At 44.0% G+C, this 22,230-nt stretch overlaps 1 protein-coding gene across 1 annotated transcript in view; it reads left to right on the top strand.

The window, feature by feature from the left end:
- XPA (XPA, DNA damage recognition and repair factor) overlaps window positions 1–22,230 on the top strand; it is a 214,963-nt gene that overhangs the window by 130,786 nt on the left and 61,947 nt on the right. Inside the window, exon 5 of the mRNA XM_069626385.1 lies at window positions 18,442–18,607. Within this exon, the coding sequence (XP_069482486.1) occupies window positions 18,442–18,607 (166 nt within the window). The remainder of the gene's footprint in view (window positions 1–18,441; window positions 18,608–22,230) is intronic.

The raw sequence follows: 22,230 nt of genomic DNA, 5'->3' as shown, positions 1-22,230 counted from the left end.
ACTGTACCTGAAGACGCCGCCCGATATGCGATAAGTAGTTTCCTTTTCACACCTAGTATTTGCCATACCTTACTCATTAGAGTACTTGTGAAATGACTTCCTCTGTCTGACTCAATTCTTTGTGGCAACCCAAACCTTGAGAACACATGGTTCACCAGCAATGTGGCTGCTGTTTGCGCACTACAATCTGGTGCAGGAATGCATTCAATCCACTTCGACATCAAACATACCACACTCAAAATATAACGGTGTCCCCTGCTCGACCTTTTTAAAGGACCTACATAGTCTATTTGCAAATCTGACCATGGGAGAGTTAGGCCTCTTTTCATCAATGGTGCTCTATGCATTGGTGAAGCGGGTTTAAATTGGGCGCATACTAGACATCCTCTAGTATATAATTCCACATCTTGGGACATATGTGGCCAGTAAGCATAATCTTTTAGTATTTCTAATGTTTTTTTGTGAACCTCTATGGCCTGCAGTTATGGCATCATGTGCATGGTGTAGCATTAGTCCTCTGAATGAAAGGGGTGCTACCCACTGTATGTGTCCTGTTATGGACTCTCTATTCATGAGTCCATCCTGTAATCTAATTCGTGTTTTGTTCTTTAATAGCACCCTCAACTCTTCTTTTCCCCTACAATCATTTTCTGTTAAAGGATTTTGTTCGGGATCTATCAAATGATTATAATAGATTCCCAAAATTTGATCATTCTTTTGTGCCTCAATCAAATCTTGGTCTGGCGTGTCATGACTCCACTGCACCACCGGTTGATCTACCTCCTTTGGTGCTTTAGAACGTGTGACTGCATCAATTTGTATTTCACCCATTAAATAATCAATAGGTAGCAATTCTCCCATCACAGCCCCAATCTTAGCTAGGTGGTCTGCCTTATCATTTCCCTCCTTATCCTCTCCTGATGTTTTTAAATGCCCACAAATTTTTCTCCAGTATATTGTTAACTTATTCTCTGACACCAATTTGTCTATGGCTTGTATCATTTTTCCATGCTTAAGTGGCTTTTTGTTGTATGTAACCATGCCTCTTGCTTTCCAACCAGGCAAATACTCCACAAAGCTATTCCGTGCATAGTCAGAATCAGTCACCAGGACAATTTCACTGAACTTTTTATCAACTGCAGTAGCAATTGCTTTATAAATGGCTGCCAATTCCGCCACCTGACTACTCCTATCTCCAATCCTCATCCCTATACTGGGGACATCTTCACATTTCAACCAGACATTTCCTATTCCTGCCACTAACTGTTTATTACTGTCATTTTCAATGTGAAAAGCACAACCATCCACATATACAGTTGGCAAATCCTTGCATGTTTTTTCATCAAAAGCTTTGTGTGGTGATTGTTCAAATTCCTGCAAACTAGTTTCTACTTCCATTTCATTTGGTATTTGTTCAGCTGCACAGTCATGTAAGTCAGCTAACCCTTGAGCAATTGGGTTCTTTTTATTTTGTCCATATCTCACTTCTACGGGAAAACCTTGTAATGCCAGCGTCCATGAAGTGATTCTGGATTGCGCTAGATTACCTGATCTAATTCTTTTACTCTCTAAAAATTGCAAAGGTTGGTGATTTGTTTCAATAATCACCTTTTCTCCCTGAACAATGGGGCGGAAATGTTGTAGCGCCCACACAGTGGTTAATGGGGCCTTTTCACATTCATTAAATTTCATTTCAACTTGGGAAAATGCCTTACTTGCATATGCAATGGTTTTGTGATTCAAATCGTGTTTTTGTGATAACACTGCTGACATACAATGTTCAGAAAAACCTATTTCTATAAAGAAATCCCTGTCCTTTATGGGGTATGCTAAACATGGTGCCTTTACAAGACATTCCTTTAATCTAGCCACTGCATCAGACTGCTCTTTTTCCCATTTCCAGGGAGTATTCAGTTTAAGCAGTTTAGTCAATGGTTGAGTGATTTCTGCATAATTTTCAATTAACTTTCTGTTATAGCCTGTCATCCCTAATAAACTTTTTACTCCTTTCACATTTTTAGGATCTTTTAATCTTTGTATGGCCTCTATTTTCTTCTTTTGTGGATTTAGCCCATGTTCAGTCACTTCATGCCCTAGAAAGTTCACTTTTTTCTTGCACCATTGTGCTTTTTGCAAAGATACTTTAGCGCCTGCTTTCTGCAATTGGCCAAGTACATGTCTTATTTCATCAAAATGGCTTTTCAGGCTTTCATTTTTTATCAGGACATCGTCCACATATACTATTGTTCCTCTTTCCGCTGCATCCGGCATGGCCTTTCTCAAAAATATATGCCAAATTCACTCCCACTATTGATGTACCCGAACGGAGCTCTAAGACAGGCATATTGAGTCCTGTCAAATGTAAAGGAAAACAAATGTTGTATCTCCTCTGCCAATGGCACGCACCAATATCCAGAGGTGAGATCTAATGTGGTAAATACATTTGAACCATGTACCTGAGCTAGGCCCTGATCAATGAATGGCAGTGGCCATCTAGATACTGGTACTCTTTTATTTAACTCTCTCAAGTCTGCACACAGCCGCCATTGACCTTTTGGCTTTAACACACCTAAAATAGGTGTATTGGATGTGCTATGAATGGGCCTGATGATTCCCCGCGATTCCAAATTTTTAATAATCTCTGCCAATGATTCTAAACATGCCAGCGGTAGTCTATACTGGCGCACAAACACTGGATTTCTGCTACACCTTTCTGGTAGTGTGGCCACATCTAAATCAGTTAAACCACAATCATAAGCACCTTTTGCAAATACATCCTTAAACTCCATAAATATCTCCCTCAGATTGTCCCTCTCATCATTGCTTTCACAAGCATTCGCTAAGGAGATCTGTTCTACCATTTTGGAAAATTCTGGAAAATCTTCTGGTAAGGGAATCTCGGCGCTTTCCTCTAACTGTGTGGCTGTGTCTTTTTGTAAAGCTGCCACTTTTAAATATTTTGGCATATCAGCTTCCACGGGCTGATTTTCTGTTTCATTTTCATTTAAATTAAATATTATGCAATCCTCTTGATGGCAGCACACTGTCTCATTTGAATCATAAGGATACACAGAATGAATTTTAAATATTCCTTTGGGCTGAGAGTCCAGGTGTTCTGGTAACTCACCCTTGGCATCTAAATACTTTTCAGGAATATTTCTACTCACCATGTTATTTAAATCTGCAGTATAATGTGATTTTTGTATGGCCATTCCTAATGGGGAATTTTCCTCTAAATGAATATCCTGACAACCTTTATTATTTACCATAATTTTTACAGATCCTTCACCAATATCTACCAATGGAATGTATTCATAATCCAGGCCTTGCTGTTTTATGGATTCGTTCAGGCATACAAATACATCAGAGCCTTTCATCTGCTGTCCATTTTTGCATTTCAGTGTTATTGCAAACTGTTTTGTAAATGCAGGAATAATAGTATCTTTCCTCATTTGTAATTCGATTGCATAAGGAATCAGTTGTGCACAATGATAAGCCCTTCTTTTGTCTTCAAATTCAGGTGCCGGACCACCTAGGCGTGACCATATTTTTTGATTAAGGAAATCTAACACCATACACATTCTGTGCATGATGTCATTTCCCATGTAAAATTCATTTTGTGCTCCACTCACTATCCATACATTATGGTAAATTGTTTTCTGCCCAATGCTAATTCTAAGCATGCATCTGCCTGCAATTCGGTTTTCAAAGTCTGGACTGTCCAAGCCAGAAACATATTGGTTTTTAATCCTAAATCTCGGGATTTCTTCCCTTTCCATTATTTTTTGCAACAATTTCTCATTAATGAAACTCCTTTCATGTTCAAGCGCTAAAGCGGCTTTTATTGTTTTAAAATAATCATTTATTCCAACATGAACCCATGGTTGCTCATCTCCCATGTGTATTTCTGCCAGAGTGGTAATGTGTTTTTCTGAATCTGTTTTAGGAGCAATATTATGTTTGTATGTTTTCTCTTTTAAATAAAAACGTAATGTGTGCTCATCTATGGCAGTCTGCCAATTTTTCCTTGGGTCCAAGTATATTTGTACAGGTAGTTTTTCATTGTCGCTCTGCATTTTGTCTTGACACATTACTATAACAGTGACACTAAGTATGCAGCTATTCTGGAGATATACCTCCACAGCATCATTTGTTTTGGCAACGGTGTGACATTAATTTATATTGCTGTTTTGTGATTTTAGTTTCTTAGGCCTCAATGGTTTTTTGGTTAAGGACCACAGCACTCCATTCACCCCATCTATTAGAGGAGACAATCTTTTCAGACAATCTGTCCCCATCAGAAATGGAATTTCACAAATAGATGTGATCAATACCTCTTGTTTCATTCTGTGCTTTCCTATTTTGATGTCAACCTCAGTTACACCTATGATGGGCACCTCCTCCCCATTAAAGTTATGCACTGGGCCTTGATTTTCCTTCACTGTGATCTGACTCTGTGGGGGTCTCCCTTCATTGATACTCTTTACCAGCTCCTTGGACATAATTGTGGCCTGTGCGCCAGTGTCAATCATAGCAAAGGTGTGGCATTTTTCTTCTACAGTGATGGGTGCATAATATCTGTCCTCAACTTCCTCTAATACACATAAGAAATGTGAATTCTTACTTATTTCAGGGCTCACCTTTCTCAGGTCTTTTTCACTTTTGGCTAAACACATTGGTAAATGGAAAGACATTTTTCCCTCCTTTTTACCTATTTCTGCGCGAGAGATTTTATTCATTTCTACATGATCAGAGGTTTTTTGGAGTGTGGCCACTGTTCGCCCTTCCATCTGGGTAACATCAGAGACCACATTACAATCCTCCAACTGAACATGTGTAACAACATCATTCAGCAATTTGTCATTTTTTAATTCTGTGCATTTGTGATCATTTAGTGTGATACCAGCCCTTTCAGCCTCTTCACAAATATGTGGCTCAAAGAATTCTTCAGGTGATTGACTTGTACCCTCCTTGTGAGTATTTCCTTTTTCTGTCTGTGTTTGGTCATTGTTTTGCTTGCCCAGGGAAGGAGCTATAGCATCCCCACTTACTCCCTGTTCACTGGTATTCCCCATGCATGAGTCATTTTTCTTAAATCTGTCCCTTTGTTCTTTTGAAATTCCTAATGTTTCTTTTTCATTTGTGCAAATCTTTACTGTTTTATTTAGCTCCAGGTTAAACCGTACCTCTTTTTTAGAAGTATTTGCACTTTCTGTCACAAGTTAATTTACTGGCACTTTCATTTTTAATCCATTAGCCATCTCAGAGTCGTTATGCAAAATTATATCAGAGCAATCTGTCATTTTGGCACTGCAGTTATCATGAGTACTTAGTCACTTTTCGGAAGCCCCCCGGTCATTGCTATGGCCATCAGCCCCCTCTTTGGAAGGTTGTTTTTGCGCTGTACAGAGCTTTCCTATTTGCTCAGCTAACATTTTCATTTGGGCCTCAAGGCACTGGAACCTTTCCATCTCTCTAGGATCCTCTTTCTGTGGCCTAGGTCGATATTGGTTGTTTTCCCCCTGATTGGATCTATTCTGATACCTCTCAGGTGATTGATGTTGGTTGGGATGGTTTCTGAACTCTTGATTCATTTGTGGAGGGGAGCGGGTTGCACCCATCCTTTGATTATAGTCCCCTGGTGGGGAATCCTTGTACTGGCGTGGATCGTAGTTCACGTTTTGCCTCATGTCCTGTCTCTCGGATTGTGGGTACTGGCCCCTAAGTTGATTTCCATTATCAGTAAATCGATCCACATATCGGGGCCTATCCTGATTACCATATATCATGGTGTTGGGATCAAATCTGCTCTGTGTCCCCAATGACTGGTAGGGACCATCATTTCTTTGATCTTGATTTTGTCTCTGGTTATTGTTCATACCTGCCATATCAGGCCGATATCCTACCCGGGGTCTGTCCCCTAAATACCTAGGGCTGATGTAGCTCTCTCTATTACTAGGATCATGTGATTGGAACATTGGTCCAGGAAATGGCGATCTTTGTTGATTACCCCTTTGTTCAGGTGTCACATTATTTTTACCTTGGCTTTGAGCAGACTCAAGGGACATTTTGGCTGACCTGATTTCCATTACTGTGGCTGAGGGTTCTTTAGATTTAGGTCTAGTATCTTTCATTTTATCACTTTCTCTACCCTGACAATAGAGTACCTCATATAGTTTTGTGCTTTGATGTGCAATCCATTCAAGGGACTTGTCACGGTCAAATTCACGGACCAATTGGGATATGATGTCTTTCTGTAGCCCATAGAAGTATGCAGTTTAAAACTCATTGGAATTTGAGTCAAAAGATACATCAAAGCGAGAAAATGCTCTTTTTAAGTCTTTTAAAAATTGGCGAGGGGATGTATTAGGTCCAGCGGTAATTGTGTAAGCCACTTTCTTTGCCTCCTGCAATGACTGAAAAGGAGAAAAATGACGCCTAATTTCTTTTTCAAACTCCAACCATGTCATATTCTGCTGTTCATTTAATCCCCTTATGATGCTGGCCGTCGGGGCATCTAAAGTTAAATGAAAATATTGTCTGTACTGTTCCTTAGGTATCTGGAGTGCTTTAAAAATGTCATGCACCGCTTCTAAGTGATCCTCAATGCAGCATTCACCTTCCTTTTTAAATGGTTTGATCAGGGCTTTAATGGATTTCATTATTTTTATGGGGCTACTTGTTGCAATGCATGGAATTGCACTATTTTGTGATTCAATCCTGTTTTCAGGTGTATGAGGTTGTTGGCTGCCCCCAATGGGAGTATCAAATCCCCCAAGGGTGCTGCAACCAAGTTCAGTCACCGGCCCAGTCACTGGAGCACTAGCTCTTTGGGCAGAGCTAGAATTCACCTCCACTCCATTGAATGTGGTACCCTGCCGCCTCACCTGGGACCTGGGAATGCACATTTGCTGTTCTAAGTCCTTACACTTTTTAAGGAGTCTGTTGGCTTCATCTTGCAAATAGTTGTTTTCACCATTCATCTTATTAATCACCTCCTGCATGTCGCACATTTGCATTTGGCATTCATTGAACTCTTTATTTCTCTTGTCTCTTTCTTGAATCATTTTAATCATTTCTTGTTCTGCGCTCTGGAGATCACCTTCTTTTTCACAATGTTCTTTTTGGAAAATCTGCATCTCTGAAACAACCTCATCTTTATCCTGTCTAATGTGATCCACTAAGGCTTTTAAGTGTGCCAATTCTTGCTCACTATCTTCAAATTGTTTCTTGCTTCTGGATAACTGAGTATCAAAGTCTCTGCATTTTAATTGCATGTCTTTTTGGCATATATCCAATTCTGCTCTCAACATTTCCTGATTTTTACTTGCTCCATCTAATTCAGTCTTTAACCTGTTAATTAGCTGAGTATCATTCTCTTGCATTCGCAGGGACTTGTTTAAAATAAACCATATTTTGCCGTATTAAACAGTCTTTCTCTGCACTTTTATCGGCTGCATTCAATAATCTTGTAAGGCAGACCTGAATTATGCTGCCTTCTGCAAAAATATTGTCTAGTTTTTCTTTCTGCACCTCACCCTGAATGCGGTTACTCCATTCTAACGTGCTATTCGACGACCAATTCCCATGTGCAAACAACTTTGCCTCTAAATATTGCACTAGATCTGAGAATGTGGTTTCCCTTTGTGACATTCTGAAATTCGTTTTTAGTGGCACACTGCTATTATAAAATGGGTTCCCTTTAATGTGCAAATGGCAGTGTGAGACACGCTTGCCACGCCCAGTAGGTACTCTATGATCACTTTCCCGGCCTGCAACGCACCATAAATATGTAGGGTATTTTGTGGAGATTTGGGGCCTGACGGTATTTTATTACCGCCGAAAAAAATAACTTAGCAACAATCACTCCTTGTATTCAGATTGGGCCATGTACAACAATAATACAGTGGACAGGCATTATTTCAGCACCCAGACATGCATATTTGGTATGCGCGGTTGGTATGCGTGGTTGGTGGTATTTTGGTGAGCATAAATCCCTTGTTTTATTTGTGGCCAGAATCCCTTATCTTTGCTTAGATTTTTCGTGTAATCACTAGAGAGACCTCAGACCTACATTTTAGGAATACCACATTTTCAGTGTTAGTGTTAGTGTGCCACCATGGGCGATCTCACTGACTTATTTACGACAGAGAGCTATATGTGGTAATTTTGTGGTAATTTCCACTACCTTATATACGGTAGGGAACTATGTTCAGAGAGTCCCTCTTCCCGTTGGCTCATGTACCTCCAACGAGCTATGCTACAAACAGTCATTCACAACTGTCCATACTGAATATGATCATGCACACATCTGTCTTAAAATGACAATTGCACTGTTTAAAAATCTCCCCACATCATCAGCACTGTATTGGTAAATATAAAACACACCACCCGTCTGCTTTCAAATATTTTTCTGTATTATAAAAGTTGCATTTAAACACGATCTCACTCTTTACAGAAATAAAAAAAATAGCACAGTAATAGCATTGTCTGTGATACACTGAAAAGAGAGTGGCGGAGAAAAGAACTCAATTGGCAACATTAACATGTGATTAAGGCACAGGAATCTCCTTTCCTACACTGACTGAATATTCTCGTACACACTCAGCTCCCACACTTATGTAATTACCTTATCTGTTCAGCCCGAGTTTTCTTCAGCTGTTCTCTTTCTGAATGTGGCTCCCTTGAAGATTAACCCCAGTGAAAACGAGCGCCTTTCATTCTCAAACCGGGGTCATTGCCTGGAACTCTCAGCTTTTTCAGCAGAAATGCTCCAACCAGGAAAAAACAGGTCCTTCTCCCAGCTCTCCAAATCTCCACTGTTCGCCCTCTCTCTTCAAACTCCCCCCAGCAAAACCCTAATCACTGCCTCTAGCATGATACTTGCTACGACGCTGCTCCAATCAGAATCAATCATGCCATCTCCTCCCTCTCTACACAATGGCTCATTTTTATAGTAATACTTTGTAACCAACTGATTTCCTGTTCTTTCAAGCCCTTTTGCTTCCTGTAGTTATGTGGACAGAGCAGCAGAGAAAACGAAAAAAAAAATGAATATGCGTTTAAAGTTCACTTTCAGAGTAGGCCTATTTCTGCAGTGGAGACACATTTTTATTAGTGGGTTATGTTAAATTCAGTTTTATTAGTCGGGTTATTTATGAGTAATGTTAGTTATTAATTTTCAAATGTCTCTCTTGCACCATAGGCATTTCAGGTGAAAAATAGTGTGCATTTTTGAATGTGCACGTGTGCTTTTAACTGTAAAAATAGATTTGCATCTTATATGTTAAAATCGTTTTTGACTGAATAGCCTGCCTTTCCTTGTTAATCTGGTAACACATATAGCAATGCACCGCACCCTTGTGGTGGTGCTGCATAAAAAAAATTGCTACCTGTGCAGTAGTGCTGTACTCTGTGCTGTAACACGCCAAATATCCTTACAGGCCTGTCGCCTGTATAGGGATCTCAGAAGGACAAAGCTCCTGCTGTCCAATTGTTGTGGATACTTCTTTTGGTAACTGAGATCCAATTGTCATACTTTGGCGCTGGCAAAGTGATACATCACTGTCTAAAGCGCAGTACAAAAAATAAAAACGAATGAGTTTTGCAAACACTTGGAAATTGATAGTTATTGATAATCAAGTATCACTTTGCCAACGCCAAAGTATGACAATTGGATCTCAGTTACCAAAACATGCATAGGAAACTGAACTTCGAAAGCGGACCCTTCGCCAGAACATCCAGGCCTCAGTCCTAGGTGGAAACCCGGGGAGACAATAGAAGTGCAACGCAAACCCCAGAGGTGGACAGCAGAGAAATGTTGCTAGATCTAAAAGCAGGCATCGGAGGTCTTGATTCCAAGCTAGACTCGTTGTCCTCCAAGGTGATCTACTGCAGCACCGACTGGACAAGCATGGCACCCGCCTCGACGAGGTGGAGCAGATGGTGTCCGGGCTGGAGGACGGAACTACTTCACTTATCGCCAGAGTGTCTTCGCTTTAGGTCCAGGTCAAATCGGTAACGGCTAAAAACGAAGATCTGGAGGGAAGAGCCTTCTGCAACAATCTTCGCCTGGTCAGTGTAAGGGAACAGCATGGACTACCCTAAATGGAAGAATTTGTGAAAACCGTCTGCCAAAACTTGTTAGGAGAGCCTGCACTAGCCCCGTTGTTCGTGGTGGTCAAGGCCCACTGCATACCTGCGGCTCGCGCAATACCGGGAGCACCCCCGACCCATCATCGCACGCCTCCTAAACTATAGAGACCGGGACACGATCCTTCCATTGGCCAGAGTGAAGGGAGAACTCCAATATGCTTGAGACAAAATCCAAATATCCCAGGACTTCTCGGCCACAGTACAAGCGTTGTAGAGATCACTTGCAGGGGTGAAGAGGCGCTTTAGGGACTGCAACATCCCATACTCCATGCTGTTTCCAGCTAAGCTCTGGATCCAACATGCAGGACACAATTCTTCACCTCGCCAGAGGTGCCGAGCTTGTTTCTTGACAAGATTGGTGGACGCCCCCGTCCCTCGCTGAATAACCAGAGACACGGGGAGATGATCAAGACCGAAGAGAACCCGGCTGATGTTGGATGACCTGTACACCAAGGGAAAGTAATGTCACAAAGACTAAGCAGACCGTCCACACAGTTGGTTCTGGGCCCGGAGAGGATTTTGTAGACATCAGGAATTGGTGTCAAAGCTTGTGACAGAGCTGGCCGTGAACCATGTCTCGGTGAGACGAAGGACATCTAGGTGGAATTCTTACAGAAGACGGCAGATGTCAGAGGAGTGTTTGACGGCCGAGCGAGAGTTGGTGGAGAAGGTTGCCATCCTTGAAAAACTTCTGCGGAGGGGTAGAAATCAGAGATACTCCCTGCAGAGGTGTAGAAGGAGCCCGAGGGAGGGCAGAGTAGGTAGGAGGAGAGGGCAAGGTAGCCGAGGAGGAGGAAGAGGGCACCAGAGTAGTGGCAAAGGGTGGGTGCAAGGACCCCGAAGAAGGGATAGTAGGAGAGGAAAGGAAATTGATGAGGCGCAGGAAGCGTCTATGGAAGAGGATGTTGGCCTGAGGGCCCTGGACCAAGACGGTGCCATTGAGGTCAACTTTGATGATGACCTTAGAGGAGTGGAAGGAAGCCAGGAGGTCCTCCCACCGGGTGCCACCATTAATGGGAGAGGAAGAGTAAGGAGAGAGCACAGAGACCATATGAAGAGTCCATAGGTCAGGCAAAGGAACGACAAAGAGGATGTCGGTGAGGATCTATCTGGAGGAAGCGCTGGTGTAGGTATCGGCGATAGGGAGGCCTGGGTTGGAGACCAGGATGTCCTTTTTGAGCTTCTTCCTCCCAGACTTAGTGAGAAGGGTAGGGTTGACGATAGAAACAGTTGGAGAAGATAGGAGAAACAGAGAGCACCATAGGTGATGTGGAAAAGGGGAGAGGGGGGGGGGTTGGGGGAATGAGGGAAGAGCAGAGGGCGGTGGGGACACTAGGGTAGAAAACGGGTGGTGGGTGCAAGCAGAAGAGACGGAACAAGACGGGAACAGCAGGACAGATGTAAACAGTGCAGCCAACGAGCACAGCTGAATTCGAAACTAGCAGGCCGGATGAAAACACAATGCAGCCACTGGGCACAGCTAGAGGTAATGAGTGTAAGTCCAGGTGAGAAGAAATGAGGGTGGAAAAGTCAGAGGTGTAGGAAGTGAAATTCAGTATTGGCGACTAACCCACAGGGAGGTGACAAACCCAGGGAAGTGAAGTGTCGCAAAGTTTTCAGGAGGCTCTGAGAGAGTGCAGGGTCACATCAGCCACCATGCAATCATGTGGGGGTGTAGGGGCAGATCCCTCCTTCCCCCCTTCTACACCCCAGGCCCGACCATGCAGCGAACAGGGAGCAGACGGGGCCTTCGATGAGACGGGCCGGCTCCCACCTCCCGGTTCTTACGATTGGCTAAAGAGAATTAAGCCAGCCAATGGGAGCGGGAGCAGTCTCAGGCCAGGCACACCAACAGGGGGACTGCAATCAATGAGGGCGGCCATGTTAGCAGGGCAATTCAGGTATAAACACAGGCATCTTCAAATTCAAAAACACGTGGATACAACAATTATGGGTCTCTTTTTGCAGGTGGTGATTCTCCCAATTATGGGTGTAATTAAATGGCAAAAAGGTTGACCGCAACAACCATATTCTGTGGTGGGGGCTTACCAGTCGGGTGGCTGCAGATGTTAGGTCAGGAGTGATCAATGGTGGTTCCGGAGCACACACTCAGCTGCTCCTCAATACGCTGCACAGATTTGAAGTTTGACTTCACATGAGTTGCGATATTGTTGTTCAGCGGTGAGAGGGGGTTCAATTTTTCCTTGTTTTTCTGACCACACTAATATGTTGGGGTAGTTCAAAATGTATGGGTGTCCCGGGAGAGGGCCTCTTTAGAGGCCTGTTAGTTTACTAAGATTCTAATTAAGGGTGTACTTTTTCAGGAACTACGCATGTTCTTCGGGTTTTCTTTCCCCTTTTTGTTTCCTATTGGTTCTGGTCATCCACAATTGATTGGGTATTGTGTCTTGACAGTATTTTGTCAGCATGGCTCCCTCCGAGTCCCAGCTGGTCTCAGGGATGGAATCTTGGTCTGAGGTGATCCATGATGGCATCACCTGATATCTCATGTTTGACCCTAAATGTTCAGGGTCTAAATTCTCTGGTAAAACGGAAAGCGATATTACACAGGCTCTCCTCCTTAGAAGTGTATTTGGTGTTCTAACAAGAGACCAATCTGGTAAAAGAAGATGAAAAGCGTATTAACAAATTGTATCCGCGAATATATTTCACAACTAGTGGCCATCATGGTTCGCAGCGGCCTGCCGTTGCGCACAATAGAAGTTTTGCGTGATACAGAGGGGGAGGTATTTGCTTATCAAGGGCTGCCTAGGGTGTACTAAATGGCCCTAATGAAAAGCAGACCAACTTCTTAGAGAAGTTCTTGGGACACTGGTAGACTTTATGGAAGGCGAAATTATACTACAGGGGTGGGGGGGGATTTCAACTGTTATGTTATGCTCATTTCTAGAGCGCACAGTCACCTGAAAGTGTCATGGCGTTTTGGGTTTGTTTGTTTGCATCTGACAGTAGGTAAATCACTGGCCTGCACGGTCAATGACGGGTAATTATTATGCCATGACAACGCTGTTGAGGGAATTCTTTGATAGAGATGTGGCCCTTTTCCATCCTGGGGAGAGGAATATGCCTTTTACTATGCTTTACATGGGGGGTGGGGTTCTCCAGACTTTACATGTTCATGGTATCCAATACCCTCGTCCCATCGGTTACAGGAATTTGGATTCTCCCGAAGGCCCTCACAGTCCACTCTCCAGAATTGAAGTTCGATCTCAGTCGGGGCGAGCCTAGGCAGAAACCTCTGCGGAGATTCAATGAGGCTAGCCTAACGGATATGACAGCTAGGGCTCATATAGAGGAGGCTATGGTCAACTACTTTCAGGAAAATGTTAGAGGGAATGGGCATGCGAACAGTGTGTGACACGGGAAAAGGGTCTTTCGGGGGGGGGTCATCATTGGGCCATTGGCAGCCTGGGGTGGAACCCAGAATTTGTATCAGGCCAATTTGCAGGAGGTAGTCCAAGGGTAAGAGAGGGCCCACATGGTAAAGAGGAGTAGGCGCTCACTGCGAAACTTCAGAATAGCCAGACAGGCTTAAAAAAATTGTATGATGTGGAAGGCGGGACATCCATAATTACTTACTCTAGAAAGTAACAAGGCGAATAGCCTTTCGGCAGCTAAGCTTAAAAAAGCAGCATCTCGTAGCTATATTGGTGCTTTGAGGGATGACGATGGGAAGCTGGCTATCACGGAAGTAGGGAAGCTGAAGATCATGGAAGACTTATTTCGTAAGGTTTCCACCCCTCATCAGGCCAATGCTACTCCGGTCCGGGAATTTATTATACAGGCACACCTCCCCCAAATCTCTGACATTATGAGAGAGACATTGGAGGACCCTATACCCACCCAAGATGTAGCTCAGGCTATACGTTCGCTCCCGGTGGGTAAGGCCCCTGGCCCAAATGGGTTTACCAACAGATTTTACTAGGCATTTGCTTGCCCCTTAACCCTGCACCAGCCTCTTTAATTCCTTCTCCAAATCTGGGAAAATGGCGGAATCCACAACCGCATTACTTTTAAAACTGGAAAAGACCCTGATATCTGCACCTCTTATCGTCCCATAGACCTCTGAATATGGACGCCAAACTCTATAGTCAAATTTTAGCCACAAGACTGGGGGAGGTCCTTCCTCACCTCATTAATGAGGACCAAACCAGGTTTTTTTAAAAACGGAGGGGCTCACGATAATTTCCGGCAGGTGGTGTCAAAGTGGCAATGTCTCCAAAAATCCCAGAGGGTTTGTCGCTCCTCTCTCTAAACGCACATCAGGCTTTTGACAGCATGTCCTGGGATTTCTTGCGAGCAGTGCTGCCAGTTTATGGTTTTGGTCCTTTCTTTACCAAATTAATATTGGCTAACTTCCAAATTCCATCCACCACAATTAAAGTGAATGCTACCATGACAGTGTCACTTCTCCTGAATAAGGGCACGGGGGCAAGGATGCCCCCTGTCTCCTTTAATTTTTGCACTGGCTTTGGAACCCTTAACACAAATTATCTGCAACAACCCACACATACGGGGTCCAACACATGAGGGTAACATACATAAAGTGTCGTTCCTGCCTTTTTTGGATCTCCTTCAGAGATTCCATATAATATCACGCTTTCGCGTTAACCATCAGAAGTCGGTGGGACTGACAATCTGGGAAAAAACGGAAAACTGTGGAGCACTGCAATCAGCCTTTCTTTTTCTATGGGGGATAATGAGATTTCATATTTAGGGGTTCACATTACCAAATCGTATAAAACCCTTCTGGGAGCCAACATCCCTGCTCTCTGGATGGAGACTAAGGCCACTCTGCAAAGGTGGGAGATGCAGAAATATCATGGCTAGACATAGTCAGTACAATTAAAATGACAATTCTACCGAGGCTCCCATTTGTTTTTGAAGGACTACCAATCCTCATCCCCGAAAGGGATCTCTTAGATTTACAGAAAGCAATAGGTCCAAATTATTTGAAAAAAGAAACCACATAGAGTCCCACGCCACATACTCCTCAGGTCGTATGGGATGGGGGAATGGGAATCTCATCCATACGTTATTTTCAAGCAGCGCAGATTGCGCCAATGTTGGAAGGGGCACTGGGAGACAAGTGCCCGAAGTGGAAGATGTTAGAGCAAAGCTGCTCCCGCTCTCCTCTAGCTCATTTGCCATTCCTACTGAAGTCATCCAGAGCCTCCTTGCTTGAATCCACCCCACCTACTCTCGCTACTTGGGATAAGACTTGCAGACATTTAGGAATTAAAACGGACCTGTGGCCCCTGTCGCCAGTACTACAGTACCCAATTTCAATTACTTCTTTTCTGGGAAAACTCCTGGAAAAGGTGACCATCTCTCAGCTTAACCTTCATTCTAATTCTGACTGTCTCCATGACTATCAGTCTGGCTTTAGAGCTACCAGAATCACAGAAACTGCTCTCCTGAACATCCGTGAAGATTTGCTCTCCAACCTTTAACATTCCCTCTGTCCTCATCCTACTCAATCTCTCTTCTGCCTTTCGACACGGTCAACCAGGCCATCCTGCTCAACCGTCTCTGTGACAACCTGGGTATCACTGATCAGTCTCTGGCCTGGCTGACCTCTTTCCTCTTTGATCGACCCTCCGAGGTCTAAATTGGGTTTTTCCTGTTATCTATCTCCCTTTCTACCTGTGGTGTTCCCCAGGGGTCTAACCTCTCGCCCTGGCTTTTTAACCAATACTTGGCAACTATCGCCCACTGCATCAATTTCCAGTGCTATGTGGATGACACTCATCTCATTTTCAGGCTTCCCTCAGCCACCTCCTCTCCTTCTCTCATCTGATTGCCTAACTGCCATTCAGGATTGGTGTGCCGCCAACGATCTTTGCTTGAATGCCAGCAAGACGGAGGTCCTCCTCATCTGCACACCTTCACCCTCCTTTCCCCTCACTCTCTGGCTGGCCTCCTTTGGCCCTCCTCCTACCCCCACCTACGAGGCCAAGAACTTTGGGGTCATCTGTGATTCCACGCTTACCTTCTCTGCCCACATCTCTGATGTCTCTAAAAAGTCAAACATCCTACTGCACCTCCTCAGAGGTACTCTGCCTTTCCTCTCCTTCCCCCAGAAGCTCACTGTCTCCCGAGCCATGGTTATCTCTAGGTTGGACTATTGTAACAGCCTCTTACTAAATCTACCTGCCTCTACTCTCCGACCCTTTGCAACTCATCCAGAACAGGACTGCGAGACTTGTCCTTGGCCTCAAGCCCTGGGATCGTACCTCTCCAGTCCTGAAATCTCTCCACTGGCTCCCAGTAGATGCACAGATTAATTTCAAAACACTCTGCATTGTCCACAAGGCTTTCTGGGCCCTCGGTCCAAAATACCCTCAGCTATCCCTCTGTAAATACCTCCCCTCTCGAGCTCTTCGCTCTTCGCTCCTCCATCTCTAACTCTCTCAGGGTCAATCGTTTTTTCAAAGAAATGAGCTGGGGGTAGATCTGTCTTCGCCTGGGGCCTCCCTCTGGAACAGCCTCCCTGCCACTTTGATACTTAAGGAGAACCATCTCCAGTTCCAGAAGCGCCTCAAGACCTTCCTCTTTGCTTGTGCCTTCACCCCTTCTCTCCCCTGTTGATCTGCTCTCTCTCAGCACTGTGCACCTGGCCTACCCTCTGTCTTCCGGGCCCAGGTACCTGCTCACCCGCACTGCCTCCAGGCCGTCCCTTGCACTGGGGTCTGTATCTGTAACCATACAGTCTCCCCACCCCTTTTTTCCTGCACTTATCAGGCATACCCTATCTGCTGCCTTAAACCCATCACTTGCCACTCACTCGCTGCACTACCACTGTTTGTTGCCTTTTATTATTTATTTGTATCATTTATCTTTTTTCCTTTGCTCCGCGCTTTCCACTTCTCCCCCCTTTCCATGCACTTTTTCCCTTTCCCTCTCCTATGCACTTGCGCGTTCTCAATGTCACTGGGCCGAGTAAGATTGTTGTTTTTGTTCTCCTCCCTTGCCTTGCCGCACTCTGAAACACTGGTGTACGAGCGCGATACAAATAAAATATCAATACAGAACCCACATTTTCCCCAGAATGCCAATCAATGGGAAACACTTGGAACTCTGAGGCTCAGGGGCGTGTTTAAAGATGGACATCCCCTAACATGTTATAGAATGCAAGGAGAAGTTTACCTGAAACTGACCACTTTCGGTATTTTCAGATTAGACACTGGGTTTCAAATAGTAGAGTTACTCAGGCGGGCTCAGGTCTTCCCACAAGGATTGAACTTAGTTTCCGAGGGGCACAGGGACTTCGGAAAAAATCCTAGGTGGAAGATAAACTGCCTTACATGACATGCTGGAAAAGGCAATTGAGCACGGAGATCAGTAGATTCTTCTCAGAAAATATGGGCTTGAACCCAAAAAAGCTGGAGGTGCACTCAGTTCAGGGAATGTTCGATGAAAATATTGTCGTTGGAATATGACCGCACAGCGGCTGCATATTGTACCCGAATTCTCCGATCGCTGCTGGCCTGGGTGTGGGCAGTTGGGTAATCTTGCGCCAGTGTGGTGGCTTTGTCACACAATTCAAACGTATTGGCAAGAAACAGGTCAAGAATAAAAGAGATCACCGGGCGTTTACTCCCTTTGTGCACCCTTGTCATGCTATTGGGGGATGTTTCCCAGGATGGCTCTTTTCCCACATCGGGCCCCAGGGCAGAGCTTATAACACAGCTATTGTTGGCAGCTAAACTGATGCCCTATTTCTGAAAACAACTGGGAGACCAATTCTGTCATATTGGTGGGTTAAAATATGGTAAATGGCAGCTATGGAAAAAAAATTGACTCTGTTCTCTTGAACCTGGGCCCCTTTCATCGACTTTGTGCAGGACAAAGAACACATGTTTTTCAGACCTCATACCCTGCAGCACGTTTCTAAATTAACGTGGTGGGCACAGGCAGAGAGTCCTGAGAGGGATTAGAATGTTGGGAGGGGGAATATGGACCTGAAATACTGTTTGGGGTATGGAAAGACATTGGAATATGGAAAGACATTGGGACATTTGTGGAATCAACTGTTTTTAATTTGTGTTAATTTTGTTAATGTTATTATTTTTGGGATTTGGAAATGAAATTGAAAAGTTTCAATGTTGATATTTGTTAGCTATAAGGCTGTTAAGTTTTGGCTATGTTTGAGACTTTAATAAAAAGACATATTTGAAGGAAAAAAAGCTATGCAAGGCTGCATGCATCACTCTAACAATAGTTGTGCAGTGCTTCATAATGACCCCTTCAAATCTATTTCAGAGATCCAGAAGGTGTTCACAAACTGATAACCAAGAGTGAGGCGAAACAAGAGTATCTTCTCAAAGATTGTGATCTGGACAGAAGGGAGCCTGTGCTCAAATTTGTTGTGAAAAAGAACCCCCACAATTCCCAGTGGGGTGATATGAAGCTTTATTTAAAAGCACAGGTACGTTGATAGTTTGCAAAAATATATGCGTGTTGGACATTAAATGTTCAGTTTTATGTCCCTTGAAAGTTAAACTATCTTTACACTACTTGTATACAGTGTTTAACTTTAAGAACCTGCTGTTTTGAGCAGCCTACACACAAACATGAAAAATTCCTCAGCTACTAAGATTTGACTTTGCAGTTCTATTAAAGCTTTAGGGTGTTTTGAACTACACAGATCATATGCTCTTGTTTGTCTTTAGTGTTTGTTCTATTTTCACAGTTTTGTCATTTAAATTATTAGAGTAAATCTGTTTTACATTCACATGCTTTGTTGGATTTGGGTGGCAATGTTTTCACTTTTTTTGAGCATCAGCAACAAATGTATCTGTATTGGCACTCCCCTATAGCTCCTCATAAGGAAACTCCACACCAGTAGACTCCTAAGCTCTTTCACAATATTTCAAAAGATGTAGGGTCATTATCATCTGCTCCTTTTTTGGAAGCATTTGGTGTAGTCTGCTACAAAGGCTGTAGAAGTCTCATTGAAATAGAAATGTAAGTCCTAAGACACATGTTTGCTTTACATTTGGCAAATAGTTTAAATGTCAACATAATGTCAGTATTGAAATATTAGTCTGTGGGCCAGTCTTGTGAAGCCTTTTAACATCCTGAGTACATCTGCCCCGTTGATGCCTTCCATGTCATACATGACGTCATTGCTGAAGCCATCTGCGATCTACTGTATACGCTCATGGACTCAGCAACAGGAGGCACTCTGAGTTAAGGTTGTCGTCACCTAGAAAATGTCATTGTTACGAAGTAATTCACCTAAACAAAGGTTTAACAAAGGTTTTTCATCTATTAACAAAGGTTTTTTCACTGAATTGTAAGAGTTGTGTTATGGTATATCTTCCCCCATCTGTAGTAGTAAATGACTATGGCCAGTAGGCATAGTCACTGGCCAAGGTGCACCACTTCTGCTAAAAGACCATGGCCCACTGCCACTTCTCACTAATTACTGTTCACCTCTTAGATCAAAATATTCCCACTTGATCCCATTGTTGAACCCATGTGCTGCTGTTTATTGCAGCAGGAATTATGCTTACAGAAACAGTCTTTTGATTGTCAAGGTAAGAGGAAAATGTCTTGGCAATTTGTTAGGAGGTTTTAGTAAAGTCCTGTCTGAGACGAGACTTAAGAAAGCCTACCTTTGATGAACAGGGGGACACTCCTTGGGCTTAGCCTGAACTACCCAAAGGTTGGGTAGCAATGGCCGAGCAGACAGGCTTAATCTAGGAGGCATGATGGCTTTAGTGAGGCACACAGTACTCATTTAGGTTAAGGAGACACTTACACACTAGCAGTTATATATAAATAAGTAATTGCTTTATATATACTAAAGCTTGTAATGCTTACGTAAGCTAATAACTATCACACATAGCATTAAACACATAATATATATATAATATCAAAAGGATAAAAGACACTTTAGAACACTTGTAAAGTAACACAAATAGTAGAAACTTCTCGAACAGGTAAGTAAACTATAGACCAACTTGTATACTTTAGTTAACCCCTGCTTAACCAAATCTTAGGAAGTCCAGCCCTATTCTAAGTAAGTCTCAGTTAAGTTCAGTTAAGAGTTAAGGCGGCACCGGGGTCTTGTGAAACAAGGGCAGAAGGAAAGCAGGTAAACTGTAAACGAGGCAGAGTCTATGAAGTTATTTTTGGAATGGTCCTCTTTTTAATGGCAGTGATCTGTTGAGACCCCCTGGATTTGTCATTTCCTAACCCTTATAATAGGATGTTTACCAGGGCCCTCTGTAGAGGGTCCTACCAATTTAGAGTGATCTCCAGCAAAGGAGACCCTAGGCCTCAATGGAATCCTATCCAATCGTTTTGTATGAGCAGGTTAGGCCATAGGCTTCTGGGCAGGAGGTCTAGGGGAAGAAGTAGTCGTAGTCTTCCTCTGGGGTTTGGATCGTTTTTCAGGCCTTGGATTGACACGCTGATCCATTGAAGGAGGGGAGTTTAACCTCACATCGTTTATAACAAGAGCGGTACCCCTAAACATATCCTTGGGGAAAGTCAGTAGGGGAACATTAGATAGTCGATAGGACTTCAGAGGTCTATTCTCTAGAGCATGGGTGCACAACATACGGCCCGCGGGCCAGTTGCGGCCCGCCATGCTGTTTTGTCCGGCCCGCGAGGCACAAACACTTTCCTAATGGAGGGCGGCCCGCAAGCAGCATCGGCCGCCCTCCATTAGGAAAGTCTTTGTTGTCTTCCAGGCCGGACAAAACACTGGCCGTCATTGGCTCAGCACACACGCACCACGTCGCTCCTACGAGCCACGTAGTGCTTGTGTGCTGCACCAATGGATGGCCAGCACTACGGCTGGCGTGGCCAGTAAGGCTTGATGCAGGAAGGCATTTCAGCCTTGCTGGCCACGCCAGCCGTAGTACCACTCACCTCGCCAGCGTTCCAGCTTACCTGCCTTCCAGCACGTCCGGTAAGTGGTCTGTTTGTTTGTGCGTCGGGTCTGTTCTGCTGTATGTTTGTGTTGTGTATGTTGAGATGGGGGATGGGGGGTGTCGGATGTGTATGAATGTTTATTTTTGAGTGTGTTGTGCATGTTTAGATGGGCGTTTGGGGGGGTTGTTGGATGTGCATTAATGTTTTTCAATGTTTGTGTTGTGTATGTTGAGATGGGGGTGTCGGATGTGTATGAATGTTTGTTTTTGAGTGTGTTGTGTATGTTGAGGTGGGGGGTTTGGGGTCTGTATGGGTGCATGCTTGAGAGTGTGTGTGTGCTGAGTTGGGGGTGGAGGGGTTTGGGTCTGTATGGGTGCATGCTTGAGAATGTTTGTGCTGAGTTGGGGGGTGGGGGGTTCGGGTCTGTATGGGTGCATGCTTGAGAATGTGTGTGCTGAGTTGGGGGTTTGGGTCTGTATGGGTGCATGCTTGAGAGTGTGTGTGTGCTGAGTTGGGGGTGGGGGTTTGGGTCTGTATGGGTGCATGCTTGAGAGTGTGTGTGCTGAGTTGGGGAGTGGGGGATTTGGGTCTGTATGGGTGCATGCTTGAGAGTGTGTGTGCTGAGTTGGAGGGTGGGGATGTTCGGGTCTGTATGGGTGCATGCCTTGAGAGTGTGTTTGGTGAGTAGTGTTTGGTTGGGGGTGAGGGACATGGGGCATAGTGTTTGGTTGGGGGTGGGAGCCATGGGGCATAGTGTTTGGTTGGGGGTGAGGGACATGGGGCATAGTGTTTGGTTGGGGATGGGAGCCATGGGGCATAGTGTTTGGTTGGGGGTGATGGGAGCCATGGGGCATAGTGTTTGGTTGGGGGTGGGAGCCATGGGGCATAGTGTTGCACTCCAAGAGTGAACCCAATAATAAAGCTAAAACAGGCACAGTTAGGAGATGTACATCCTTTGCTTTTTTGAGGAAACCGGACTCAACGAAGGCCATACTCCTCTTGGGCACCCCAAACAGCAAACTATAGCAGTCCAAAATAACGGAATGTCCAATCATAGGTCAATAAAATATATATAATTTAATTAAACAGACGATATACAATAACTAAATCGAAATAAATTATAACAAAGGAAAATGTGTAGTACAGAATGTAAGTTTGAAATGC

Source organism: Ambystoma mexicanum, chromosome 6p (genome assembly GCF_040938575.1).
Source record: "Ambystoma mexicanum isolate Mex_15411 chromosome 6p, UKY_AmexF1_1, whole genome shotgun sequence".
Taxonomy (NCBI): Eukaryota; Metazoa; Chordata; class Amphibia; order Caudata; family Ambystomatidae; genus Ambystoma; species Ambystoma mexicanum.
This window is presented reverse-complemented; position numbering and strand designations above follow the sequence as displayed.